Source organism: Teleopsis dalmanni, chromosome 2 (assembly GCF_002237135.1).
Source record: "Teleopsis dalmanni isolate 2A chromosome 2, ASM223713v2, whole genome shotgun sequence".
Classification (NCBI taxonomy): Eukaryota; Metazoa; Arthropoda; class Insecta; order Diptera; family Diopsidae; genus Teleopsis; species Teleopsis dalmanni.
The window spans coordinates 229,408,470-229,421,234 of NC_051847.1; the positions used below are offsets into that span (position 1 = coordinate 229,408,470).

Below are 12,765 nucleotides of genomic sequence, written 5' to 3' on the forward strand. Positions count from 1 at the left end.
CTCATTTTAAATCAGTTACTTGAAAGTGTTTACATTCGTTTCTATTCATTTGTTCTCATTTCAAACAGCTGATTTGTCAATGTGCCTGTTGATTTGATTTATGTGTGCCAAAAAAATATTGTATTATGATAAAATATATCTTCAAACCTTACAATATAAATTGAAAACTAATTTTTAGCTTCAATTAATTTAATTTTGGGAAATAGAAGTTCCAAAAAGAGGTGCATCGTTTTCAAGAAAATCAACCACCGCTTTCTCAAACTCAAACTGTCAAAATGCCATGAAAAAGTTTTATTTAGGGTATGTTCAATGTATTCATTTGCATTTGAAACATATTTGGAACTCATTTGAAACTCGTTGCAACTCATTTATACAAAATCAGGAAATGAGATTCATTTACACATATAATATGGTGAGATTAATTCACTTGTGAAATTAATTAATTCAAATTATATTCTGATGTAAAAATATATTATATTCTGATATGTCGCAAAAAAAATGCAACACTGCGCTAAAAATGGCAGCTGTAATCGGCGTTTCTTTTATTGCATTTATACAACAAGTCTTGTATAGTTTATTATATTGTTTTCTCCCTCTACAAATAACTAGAACCAACTACAAGCGTTAGCAGAAAATGAAGTGAGAAGACACAAAGAAAAATTAACAGCAGGAAAGACGGAAAATGTAATTAGAGGCGCGAGAACAAATAATCTAAAAAAATAAGTAATAATAAATTGATATGTATAAAATAAACTACTTATAGCATTTGAAAAAAAGTAACTAATTGTGTAAAAGGCGATTAAATTTTGGTTTCTGTCGGTAAGTGCGAGATGAATGTCAAGTCTGTCTACACAATCTGCAAATTAAGCAACGCGTTGGTTAATTCCCTCCGAAATAAATTCTTTCACTTCATTGATGAACTAAAAAAAAACTGAGTAATTAAAATCGCAAAATTTTCTATTCAATAGGGCAATCTGCAAACGAACAATAGCAGTTTTGGCAATTATAGAAGCTTGCTCCACTTTACATAAATATAGTGACCACATTGTGGCTGTACGCGCCAAACGACATTACGAGAAGCTATAGCTTAGCAGACAGCCATGGTGCGTAGACGCACTACACGCGCCAACAAGGTTACTGCCGTAGGAAATGCTATTGTTGCGAATGGGTTTGTGGCAAATGGAGTGTCTGTTGTTGTGGCCAATGGAAACTTATTAGAGGACCAATACTTCGCTAGCCCAAAACGGAAAGACTGCAAAATTGACAACGGTCTTTTAGACGCACCTAATGTACCTTCTGCAGTCCTAGTGCCAACATACAAAGAAAGAGAACAAAACGTCGGTCAAAACGCTAACGTAGGTAATAACAGCAAAACTAAGTCGGAGCGTGGCGGAATCGTTGGAAAAACTATTGGTAATAATTATGTAAACAATAAATACTTAAGCTACTATTATTTAATAACTGATTGTGAATTAGACAACTAACGTATATCGACAACGACTTATGGTAATGAAAAATAAAAAAAGTACAGTTTTCATTAATATTTTTATATAATAAAACTAACCTTGTTTGATAGTAGAAAATTATATGTTTTGCTAAGTTTCTCTGTCGATAATGTAATTTTCCCTACTAGCAATGCAAAAAAAGTAAATTTAGCAGCATTTAATCAGTTAAAATATTTAAATTAAAGTCAGAATCATTATGTTTCTTTTAAGCATTTAATTTGTTTTAATTTGTCTACTGTTTCAGGAGTTCCTCTTGCAACGCGTTCTCAGACTCGTACGATTGAAAATTTTTTCAAAGCAAAAACTGCCGCAAAGTCTGCACCAATTTTAGAAACTGAAGAGAAGAAGACAATTAACAATTGCAACTTAATTGCCAAGAATTGCCCGTTGCCAAGAAATGAGGTTAACAGTTCTCCAGAAATAGTGCTCCCCAATGATATTGACTATGAGGACTTACAATCGTCTCCACATATGCCCTTCACTCACATATCAACAGATATATTCTTTGATTTAAGTGAGGACACCAACGACACTGATAATACAGAGTTATCAGAGGAAACTCTACCATGCATAAATGGTGCTAGCTTTATTAGCCACCGTTCGCAGCGCGATAGTCATTCGTCGCGTAGTAGTATCACTGATAACATATTCTTACAGGAGCCGGTGCTTACTCTAAATGTAGACAAGTCTCCAAATCAGGCCTCATCAATAAAAATAAACAAATCAATTGAACTAGAGCCGATATTTTCTTCTCCCCCGACAATTACAGCAGCTGCCTTAAATGGACGTTTTAATCAGATTGTTTCATTAAATGGATCACCTGGTAAGCGTGATTCCTTTGGTTTCGAATCAGTGCCTATGAATGGCTTTGCACATGAATCATTGCTAGACAATAAGAATGTATCACTCACTGAAGCTGGTGCCACGCAAACTCGTCGCAGGAAGCCCGCAACTCCACATCGCATAGTATGCCCATCACCGATTAAATCAGCAGCTCGAGTTATTTCGCCGGCCCATCCTGCTGTTATACCTCCAGCAAACCGTAAATCTGCTACTACCAAAGAGCAGCTATCCCCACGTAAAACGCAGCGTCATTTGGTCTCAGCTACCTCTAAGACACGCAGAAGACTGAATCAACATAAGGAACAAACGCCTTACAATATACAAACAACAGATCTTGCACCCTTGCAAAATGGTTACAAGCAGGTAAATACTAAAATTTTTTTTGCTAATGTTTTAAAGACATTTCGACAAAATAATAAAACTTAATTATATTTAAGCAGCACAACCACATTACGGCCGATACTAAAAGTGTGACAACTGTTCCAGACGATGATGATCCTGATCAGGAATTTGAGAATCTTGATCTGGTAGAGTCTTCGTGTTGTGCTCCTCTAAATGGCCTTAATTCTGCCACCACCAAAACTGTACTCAATTCAGCTAAGCATCCTACTGCCCAGCAAAACTCCACAAATTACAATAACAATAATAAATTAAATCAAGCAACAAAAACACAAGCCAAACCCAAAACAAATGGCACACACAAAGCGCAACCAAAGATCAAAAACCAATGGCCGCTGCCATTGGCCGCAACAAATGGCAACCGTGAACTCAAGGAATTCTTTCCAGTTCGGCGCAGCGTGCGTAAAACAAAAACTGCCGTTAAAGAAGAAATTATGCGCAACATGGAGCAAGCCATACTGGAGGAACGTGCTGACGGTCTTAAAATAGCACACTTTGAGGGAAAAGGAAGAGGCGTCATTGCAGATAGACGATTCAAACGTAACGAATTCGTCGTCGAATACATAGGAGACCTAATTGATATGAATGAAGCAAGCGAGCGGGAAAAACGATATGCTCTCGATGAGAACGCTGGCTGCTACATGTATTATTTCAAACACAAAAATCAGCAGTACTGCATCGATGCCACAGCCGACTCGGGCAAATTAGGACGCTTGGTGAATCACTCCCGTAATGGAAATCTATCAACAAAAGTTGTAGTTGTAAAACAACGCCCTCATCTAATATTACTTGCTAAAGACGACATTGAAGAGGGAGAAGAACTGACCTACGATTATGGAGATCGTTCAAAAGAATCGTTACTACATCATCCTTGGTTGGCATTTTAAGAAAGCTATGAGCCGCTGTAAATGCAAACTCGGCTGGCAAATGGTATTTGTTAATAGAACTAAACTAATTAATCAATCAATCTATTTAACAACATCCAACCACATACACTGCACCTACACAATGACACAGAAATTTCACAAAAACAAAAGCTAAACACTGCTAGTATGAATAATTTAGTTATTAACTAAAGTATTTCGGAGTTGTCAGCTACGTAGAGGTACTGTACTACTTAATGCCTTTGCTCTATTAACGCAAATGCAAACGTAATTTATTGTTTTATTAGGAACGAATTAGGTTACATATATGAAGTATATTAAATTGTTAAAAAATTTGTTAGACTCTAAGGAAAGCACTGCACTATGCAGGACATGAGAATGAAAGTAGGTAAGGAAGGAAGCTTAAATCTATTGACAATTTTTTTATGTTTACGCATGATTTTTATGTTTAATTATACAAAAACATTTTATCATTTAGTCCTAACAAACTATTTACTTAGCATATAGATTTGTTCATAATTCAGTTATATAGACAAGCAGCTAACTATCTAGGTTGACTTAGCATTTGAAATTCTATACTGTGAACTCCGTTTGAGCACGATTAATTGTACTTCACATACCAATGCTTTTCTTCCAGTAGGTGAAAAGTATCAAAGCCATAGTGTGAGACTTGAACCCACTAAAACTATCAGTTAGGAATAAATGGAGAAGATTTCCACACCAATTTGGGAACTTCCTTTCAGTAATCAGGGGAGAGAGATGTGAGCAAAAGATTTAATACATAGCGGACTATGTTTATCTAAGCCAGAACCAGAGGGTGGTAGCCTACCTATGCTTTGGGAGAGGTGGTTCATTTGTCTCTGTTAGAAATGTAGCTATTATTCTCACGCTGTTGATACTTTAAGTCTAACATGGAACTGAAGTCTACTCCATAACTGGTGTAATTAGTTGCAAATATAACTTGTTTTTGATAATATGTTCAGAAACTGTTATCACATAAAGTGGTAGTTCCTCTTTAGTTTCAAGAAATACTTTGCTCGTTACGTTTAAATTTTAATTGTTGTTTTAATTGGTGTCTTGTTTAAAATGTCATATATGTCTTAACACTTTATCACAGATATAATTCTTATACAATATAATTCCTACTTATCGAATGCAATATAGTTCATAATATGTTACTATGTTTTTATTTTAGATATATGTGTATCTACAATCCATTACCGTCCTCATCAGCTAGATTTGTATTTGTCGTGAGCATGACTGAATAGTTTTATTGATTATTTACTTATTTTGCATGTATTCAATCGGGAAAGTAAAATATTTCCTAATCAGTGATTCTAACGGTCCGCTTCATGCTTTAATCATGTCAAGGTCGGACCTCTATCTGCTTCTGTTTCTTGTTGCTGTCCACCAGTTAATAGCATTATTTCTCCCACCCTCCATTACAGATAAGGTTCTTGTTTTTAATTGCTTTATTTATGTCATTGCTAGATTTTGTGCTTTAATCTAGCTGTGTAAAAGATTTAATTTTTAGGAATTTAAATTTTGCTTTTTTTAATGTGGACGTTGTTAAGCTCATCGTAGGAGTTTAGTTTCGCAGCAGGTAATGTTCTAGTTCCCTTGCAATTTATTTTAAGTTAATTCCTTATCGTTATCAAAGTTTCCTTGGTTTTTAGGCTACAATAACAATATGACAATATAACATATTAAAGGGTCTCATATCGATCCTTCAAAAGCAATGATAGAGCTTTACAGATTTTTACCCTGTATCTGTCTTTATTCATTTTAGTCTTTTTAACGGTTTCTCAGTTAATTGAGTTTTCTAAACTTTCTAAAAGCTTTTATAGGAAATCCACTTCTTATAAAATGGTAGGCATGTTTACAATCTATATTATGTTTACCGGTATAGAAAGTGGTATAGTACTCGATCATCTCTTTTAAAATCTTTTGAATAATAGAATTTTCGTTTATCGTTAGTCTGTCAACAGTGAACCTACTCTAGTATTAGCCGACATAATGATTTTATTTGTGTCATTTAGGAGACATTTGTTATTGCCTATATCAGATATATTTATCGTAAATTTGGCTCCGCAACTTAAAGTGAGCTTTGGCTTTCCATTTCTCCCTTGACAATGTTTTTTTTTCACCCTTCCAATTGTGTTTTCGAACTAGCGTCAGATAGAGTACTGTGTGCTATGTTACATATGTATATTTTCATAAATATTATAAATAACACCCGTTCTTAGCCTCATCTTCCTTGTATACGTGGCTTTAACAAACCTTCCTCTCCCATCAGCCATAACCTAGATATCCATACGGGTTGATTATTACACTACTTCCCCACTTTACAATGACTTTATACGATTTGGATTTGTCTCCCATTTTCGGTGCTACACAGTCTCAACCACGAGTTAGCTGCAGTATACATATTGATTATACAATAGATAAGTTATAATTTTTAGTGCGGTTCTGCCATAAGTGGTACCTGCCTGGATCGCAATTCTCCTCCATTGCTAATACTTATTAATCTGTTATTTTTAAAGCACTTATTTTTTCCAAAACAAGTATTCTTGAGATTCTTGAGGATGTTTATATAGTTTATATAGTAAGGACACATTTTTGTCCTTTTAAGTAATCACAAATTTATTTTTTATTTTGTACGTTACATTAGGTTAATAATACACAATTTTGCATACTCTACGCAGACACACTCATACCCATTTTTCACATTTGATTAGTAAAAAATTAATTAATCAAAAAGCGAGGAAAATACTAAATATATATTTTAGATGCAATATTATATTTAAAACAATTTATCTAGAACAAAAGCTTTGAGAGACAATTTTATGAAAGACAAATGTTGTAGCAAAAAACTTGAATCGAAGAATTGAAAGTGCTATATAATATCACTATTTTGACTTTGACTTTGTTTTATATGAGAATAAGTATTTGCATGCAGATTTTTTTTATATATGAGAAGTTTTATTTCTTATAACATTTTTTCATTTATAACTAATATTTATTAATAATTTTATTATCACTTTTTGAGCATAAGAAATGAAGCTATTATGTATAGCGCAAGTAAGCAGCAGAGATACTGCGAATTGTTTATAAAAATTTACTTAATTTAGTGGACGGCCGTAGCTGGGTCGATATCGAAGGAAACTGTACAATAAACCATGTTAAAAATTATATATGGAAAAGATGACTCCAATATTATTCATATTAAATTAAGATAATACTTTTACTTTATTTTATGCACTTAGTTTTAGAGATATTGATATTGTGTTAGGCTAAATAATCGGAAAATTAATGCAAATGACAGTTTGAGTTTTAACATGTTCAGAGCACGTGACGGTGCTGAAGTCGTTAATTAACAAGATTGACACACTTCAAAAATCTGAGATGTGGCATCAGATTTAAAAGTGAGGTAACCGATGTTACCTGATGCTCATGTTTTTTACTTCTGTAGAAAACTTTAAGCTTTTATAAAACCGAAGTTAAAGCAAATAAATGAATGTGAAGTTTATAATATCTCACTGTCCTTGAGATAAAGTTACATTCTTGAGGATACCAAATATTCCATAATATACATACTCCTCTCCCTCTCGATTATTATTTGCTTAATGCCAAGTTATGAAAGTCATCGGTCTGCAAGTGACGATTGGGAATGACCTATAAAGGACTGTGAACTTGTTAAATATTAAATTTTGTCGTCGTTTTCTATTTTTGTTGAATTATTTATGTTAATATGATTAATTGCATATTTTATTTATAGTAGAATTTTGATTGTAATTTATTAAAAATAAACTATTTGAAAAATTTATTTTAAATAAAACGATATTATTATTAAAATATTGAAACACTGTTACATTGCAAAGTATTTTATATACCGCGACACGAAGCGGGAGTTCGTATCGATATCGATTTATAGTCTACATATTTCTATATTCATGCATTTGGGATTGGTTGGTTGGACCGATCTAATATTATGTTCATTACTTTCATGTCCTATAATATATTTCTTATAACTTTTTTTAAAACGAAAAAGTAAATTCTGAGGACTATTTTTATATTTATATCATTGCGATAGCTATTGTAGTTGTTTTTTAGGCTAGATTAGGTAAAGCAGAAAGAAAAACGATTCCTTCTCGATTAGCTAGGAATGCGTTTTGAACAAATTCCTCATAACAGTGAGTAGAAGAATAGTCATATTAAAACCATTGTTTAAAGCAAGTATTTGGCTAATAATAAAACTGGACATATCGCCGAATGCGTGGAAGAATGGAGCGTCCAATAGCTTAAGCCTGTTTTTAGATAAACCTGGATATAGTCATAACAAGTGTTGTAATGTATTTTCTTTAGACATGTGTACTACAGACCGAGTTCAGCTCCATGCCGTCCTATAATCCAGTGTCCCGTTAGAACAGATATTAACATAAATTGATCTGTTATAACCTATCTATACATAGATCAACCCAGATAGGTTGAGCTATTGTCAAAGTATTAGCGCGGACATAAGTAATTCGATTCTATGTTTACATCGTTCGGATAGATTAATGGAATTTTACCATATCCTAGCGTTGTTGAGAGCCAACAGTTTAATTCTTTAAGTATTTCTGCACCAACAGAAGTCGTTTGGTCAAAATGAGTATCAATAGGTAAAATGTGAAACATAACATTGAGCGTGCTAATAATGCACGCAATGTTGAAGATCTTTGCAATGTGATTAGCTTTTGAATAATGTACTGCTTACTCAGCGAGGACCACATAACTTGCGATGCCTATGATTTTCATTTTCTTATATATTTACTTATTTACTATACAGCCAAAGAGAATTACTTTAGTCTGTAATCCACACTCCTTACCGTACCATCTTTTTTGCACGAAATGAAATATATTAATTTTCCAGTTAAGCTTTGTATCAAGAATCACTTCTAAATACATAACCTTGTGCGAAAGAGCTAGTTTTAGGCCATTCAGCTCAGGTATTTCGTGCACTGATAGCCTCTCGTGGGAATGTCCATCACAAGCATAATGCATCCATCATCAGAGAAGGTTTTCTTAGCTGTGACTCTCCAGTCATTGTTCATTTAGAAATGGGAAACCGAGCAAAGGGTAAAATCTAAGACCTCTTCCCACCCTACATGAAAAATAATAAAAATATAGGTGGTAATATTGCTTTTAGTGAAACTTTGAGGTAAGCTCTTAATATAAAATCATAAAAAAAAATCATCTCGTTTATTTGTTTCAGAGTAAACTTTTAAAAATATTTTTAAGTTTATATCCTTGCGATTTAACAACAATCCGACCAGATATCGCAATATTCTGCATATTAACTTTTAGACTTATTTCTTGTCACCAGTTACGATGCGTTCTGTGTTGAAGGTCAACATCTGGAACCTCGGAAAATTTTTTTTCAGTACCCTGCATTGAACTCATTTGGTTCCAATCAGAATTAGAAAATTAGAAATATGGCTTTTCTTCCACTTTTTGTACTCTTAAATCATCACTATATGACGATTATCGACCACTATCTACGTACGTATTAATGTTGTTCGAGCCTTTCTCATCTCAGCATTTTTAGCATGAAGCAAATAATGAATACATAATGAAAGCAGCAAATATATTTATGTGTCTTTTGTGATGTGATTTGTTGACTTTTTATACTTGTCAGGGGTCACCTGATTGGAGTTTGGTTGAGGCAGCAAGGTAGATCCAGAATACGGTAGAAAGGTTGCATAGAGTAACAAGAGTGTCTGCAGTGAATGGGTGGATTCAGCGCAACTTGCTCGGAAAACCTTTTGTGACAAATTCTATGATACCCGGCAACAAAAAAATAAAGTATGTTCTAGACAAATGACATAGACCTCGATGGTTGAAGCCTAGAGTTGCCCATTCAGACGATATCGGTTTGCAATTGGGATCTGTGTGGCAATTTATTGAATGAGATCAATATTAGACATCAATTGTAGTCTCGACGATGATAAACTATATAAAAGTAAGAAATTTCAATTCAATTGTGCTTTCGTAAGCAGTCTTCTTTATTTTCTTTTTTTTAACATTTATTTATATTTCAATATTTGTTTATTTAACATACAGAGTTGACAGCTTAAAGAATTAAATAACAATCATAAAATTCAACTTCATAAATTCACTCTCAATAAAAACACTTGACTTTACAAAATATACAAACGGCCGGGTTCTGCTTCGCCCTGCTTGTTGATTGTTGCTTGTTGCTGTGGGAACAGAGCAATTGAGCTAATGTAGATTTTGTAAATAACATTATGTAATAGTTCTTCTCCTTATTGAGTGAGTCTAGATATATAAATTTGCACTATATTGTATATAAAACGCTGCAGTACATAAATGGACTTCTATTTTGAGCTTAGTTTGCAACGAAAATTTGCTAGTTTACGCTTATTCACTAGGTTTAGTACTCATTTAGCAGGAATGTTAGTTCCGTAGTTTAATTTATTCAATTAATTTAATATTTGTTTAATATTATAGTTTCCTTTGTTTCAACTAATTTGTATTTGTAAAATTTCTATAAAACGTTAACTTTAAACTTAACAATTGCGAAAAATGCAGTAAAGACAGAAAGAATTATTGTGCTAAGCTTAACCAATAAAATTAAGAGTTTAAGTTTGCAGTGCGCCGAGGAGTTTAAGCTCCTCCAACTGCACCGCGGTCTGCGTTTTCCTTTCAAATTTGTAATTTGAATCTCAATGGCTTGAGTTTAGCCTACTGTTTCATGTAACCGAAGTTCAAGCGCAACTGCTCTAAGAAAACGAAAGTCAGAATGGTGTGTGGGCCGAGACGCACGAAGGCCGGAATATAGCCTTTGAAGAAGCCAAGTGGACCGAGTTTGGCAGTGAACTTGACGATATCCCACAGGCCTTTGAATTCGCCAGGCTTGGCGTTCATTGCACGAGTCTTGAGCACATCCAGCGGCTGTGTGAGTGTGGTGGCAATGGCGCCAGCAGCGAGTGAGGCAGTGAAGTGAGTGCGCAAATCGTCTTTGAAGTATTCAGTTGTGAGTAACGTCGTCTTTATCTAATAGAATGGAGAGTCAGTAAATGTAAAATGTTAAGAGCAAAAGTGTTACCTGATCATAAAAGGCAATTTGCCCAATTGTCATTAGGACACCTCTGCCAGTGGCCGTCGTGGCGCCAGAGAATAAGCGACTGAAACCCTCGTATCTGTAGACCTTTACTAACCCATCAATGGCGTTTTTGTAACTGAAATACACGTTTCATTCACAGCCAATCAAAACTTTTACCGCAGCGACGTATACTTACTTTCTTCGTTGATCAGGAGGCAGCTTGACGTCATTTTGCATGCGCACATTCACCATATCAGCGGGAGTACCTTTACGAAAATGCAAGTGGGAGGGAAATGCAAGTGTTTTCTTCGATATTTTGAAAATGAATTAATTCGCTTAACTCACCTACAATGCCACCAGCAGTACCAGCCAAGCCTGCCAGTGCAATTTTGCCGAGAAAAGTGTCTGTGTTAATCACAGGTTTGCCGACTTCGTAAATGCCTTGAATTATTAAATATTATTTTATTATTTATCAAATTAAACATTTTCTTCATCCATTTATATACTCACCAAAGCGCGTCATAGAATACGTCATCTGCCGCAGCACAGACGCGGAGAGACCATTGTACAGCGCCAACACGCCCTGCTCTCGCAGTATTTTCCCCGTCAGCTGCAGCACAGATAGTTTGCCTTGTTGTGTTTGTAACGTCACTTTAATTAAGTCAAGCGGGTGAGTGCAGCAAGCGGCGCCAGCGGAAGCTATGCCTCCAAAGTACCAACGTGCCAGACGCTTTTGCCTAGTACTCGAGTCCATATTTTGGCTAAATTTAAAATAAAATAAGTTTAAAAGTATTTTTTAAGTTCAATCATTAGATATTAACTTAAATAACTTATTGCACAATTCTTTACTTTGTTACTTTGTCACAATGTCAAGGTCTTAGCCTTGCACTACTTCTGACAATTATTAATATTCCATTATTAATATTAATAATTTTATTCACAAAATGCAATTCACTTATTTGGCCTTTTGCATTTATTGGCAAATAGAGAATATATTAAATGCGGTTTTTAGCAGTTTAAAAGTTTTTAAAATAAATATAAAAACGGAAACTAAAAACGTTTGTCACTCCCTAAAACTATGCAAGAAATACTTTTGCAAGCAACTTTGTGCAGCGACATCTTGAGTCATTACCTGACATACTGTGTGAAGCATTAGTATGAGAAAGGCACTTGACAGTAATGACAGCCGCTGTGAACCGCTGTGAAAATGTCCATATGTGCCGCTAGACCATGAGCTGGCGATAAATGTGCACAATTAACATTTCTTCAATAGCGGAAAAAAAGAAAATGTGCATTTCGTGTGTCCTTAAAATAATTTTCAATGAGAATTTATGAAATTTATTGAGACTAAAAGATTTGTCTTGGAGGCATACTGATCAAAAACAGAATGATATTGGGTTATATATGTTAATATATGCTGCGAGTTGATGACAGATTTTGAAAAGTCGCTTATTTTGTATAATTGGCCGTTAGTGTAATTAACAAAAAAATTGCATATAATTACTGCCACTAGATGGTGCGACCATATTTTAAGCAAAAATCAGCAATTCGCCTTATATTTTAAGAGTTTAGCTTTATTGGTATTCAGCGTAATAAAAAAAAAGTTGCTTGAAGTAGCCAGTCTTCTTAAAATCTGTCGTCATTTATGGCACGTCTAGTTAACTATTTACCTCAAATTTATTCTAGTATCGAGCGTTGCCGATTCCATTATATAAAGTTAAAAGCGTTATATTTTCCGAAGTACCACCGATTTTATTTTATTTTTAGTGATTTATTATCAATACAAATGTGTTGTATATTTTGTTTAAAAATATTTGACAAGAACAAATTTTAAATATTTAAAGAGACACATTCAAAAAAAAAGTAAAGACAACAAAAAATATATGTAATAATTTAATAATACAACAAAGCGTATGACAACATGTATTGATTGAGAAGCGAAGCGAAGGAACTTTTCGTTTCATTGAAAAATTAAGTTTTATTAAATTAATATTTTATTAAAATTTTATTAAAAATTTTTATTTAAAAT

General features: G+C 33.9%; 2 protein-coding genes across 4 annotated transcripts; one reads left to right on the forward strand and one right to left on the reverse strand.

Moving 5' to 3' along the window:
• Positions 1-600: 600 nt before the first annotated feature.
• Positions 601-6,865, forward strand: LOC119677458 (histone-lysine N-methyltransferase PR-Set7). Of its 3 annotated transcripts, none has more exons than XM_038088805.1 (4): positions 601-819; positions 969-1,413; positions 1,750-2,711; positions 2,786-6,865. In XM_038088805.1, exons 2-4 carry the CDS (start codon positions 1,101-1,103, stop codon positions 3,632-3,634), a joined length of 2,124 nt encoding a protein of 707 aa, XP_037944733.1. In that variant the 5' UTR covers positions 601-819; positions 969-1,100; the 3' UTR covers positions 3,635-6,865. The 3 variants fall into 3 exon arrangements, with proteins under 3 accessions (XP_037944733.1, XP_037944734.1, XP_037944735.1); XM_038088806.1 differs by having other exon boundaries at positions 601-723; XM_038088807.1 differs by having other exon boundaries at positions 602-819; positions 2,789-6,865.
• A 3,158-nt stretch (positions 6,866-10,023) lies between these two features.
• On the reverse strand, positions 10,024-12,496 carry LOC119686393 (mitochondrial dicarboxylate carrier-like). The gene is made up of 6 exons (XM_038100967.1): positions 12,407-12,496; positions 11,247-11,497; positions 11,082-11,177; positions 10,933-11,002; positions 10,740-10,872; positions 10,024-10,687 (listed from the first exon to the last, which is right to left on the reverse strand). The coding sequence occupies exons 1-6, from the start codon at positions 12,442-12,444 to the stop codon at positions 10,376-10,378; spliced, it is 900 nt and encodes a 299-aa protein (XP_037956895.1). The 5' UTR covers positions 12,445-12,496; the 3' UTR covers positions 10,024-10,375.
• Between the last annotated feature and the right edge of the window lie 269 nt (positions 12,497-12,765).

What these genes read in the sequence shown, in the direction of transcription:
- LOC119686393 (XM_038100967.1), bottom strand. Translation starts at nt 12,444, where the DNA reads ATGGAATCGGCAACGCTCGATACTAGAATAAATTTGAG. An exon ending in GATACTAGAATAAATTTGAG is followed by an intron (nt 11,498 to 12,406) that starts GTAAATAGTTAA and finishes TTTTAAATTTAG; the next exon opens with CCAAAATATGGACTCGAGTA. An exon ending in GTATTCTATGACGCGCTTTG is followed by an intron (nt 11,178 to 11,246) that starts GTGAGTATATAA and finishes TAATAATTCAAG; the next exon opens with GCATTTACGAAGTCGGCAAA.
- LOC119677458 (XM_038088805.1), top strand. Translation starts at nt 1,101, where the DNA reads ATGGTGCGTAGACGCACTACACGCGCCAACAAGGTTACTGCCGTAGGA. An exon ending in AATCGTTGGAAAAACTATTG is followed by an intron (nt 1,414 to 1,749) that starts GTAATAATTATG and finishes CTACTGTTTCAG; the next exon opens with GAGTTCCTCTTGCAACGCGT. An exon ending in TGCAAAATGGTTACAAGCAG is followed by an intron (nt 2,712 to 2,785) that starts GTAAATACTAAA and finishes ATTATATTTAAG; the next exon opens with CAGCACAACCACATTACGGC.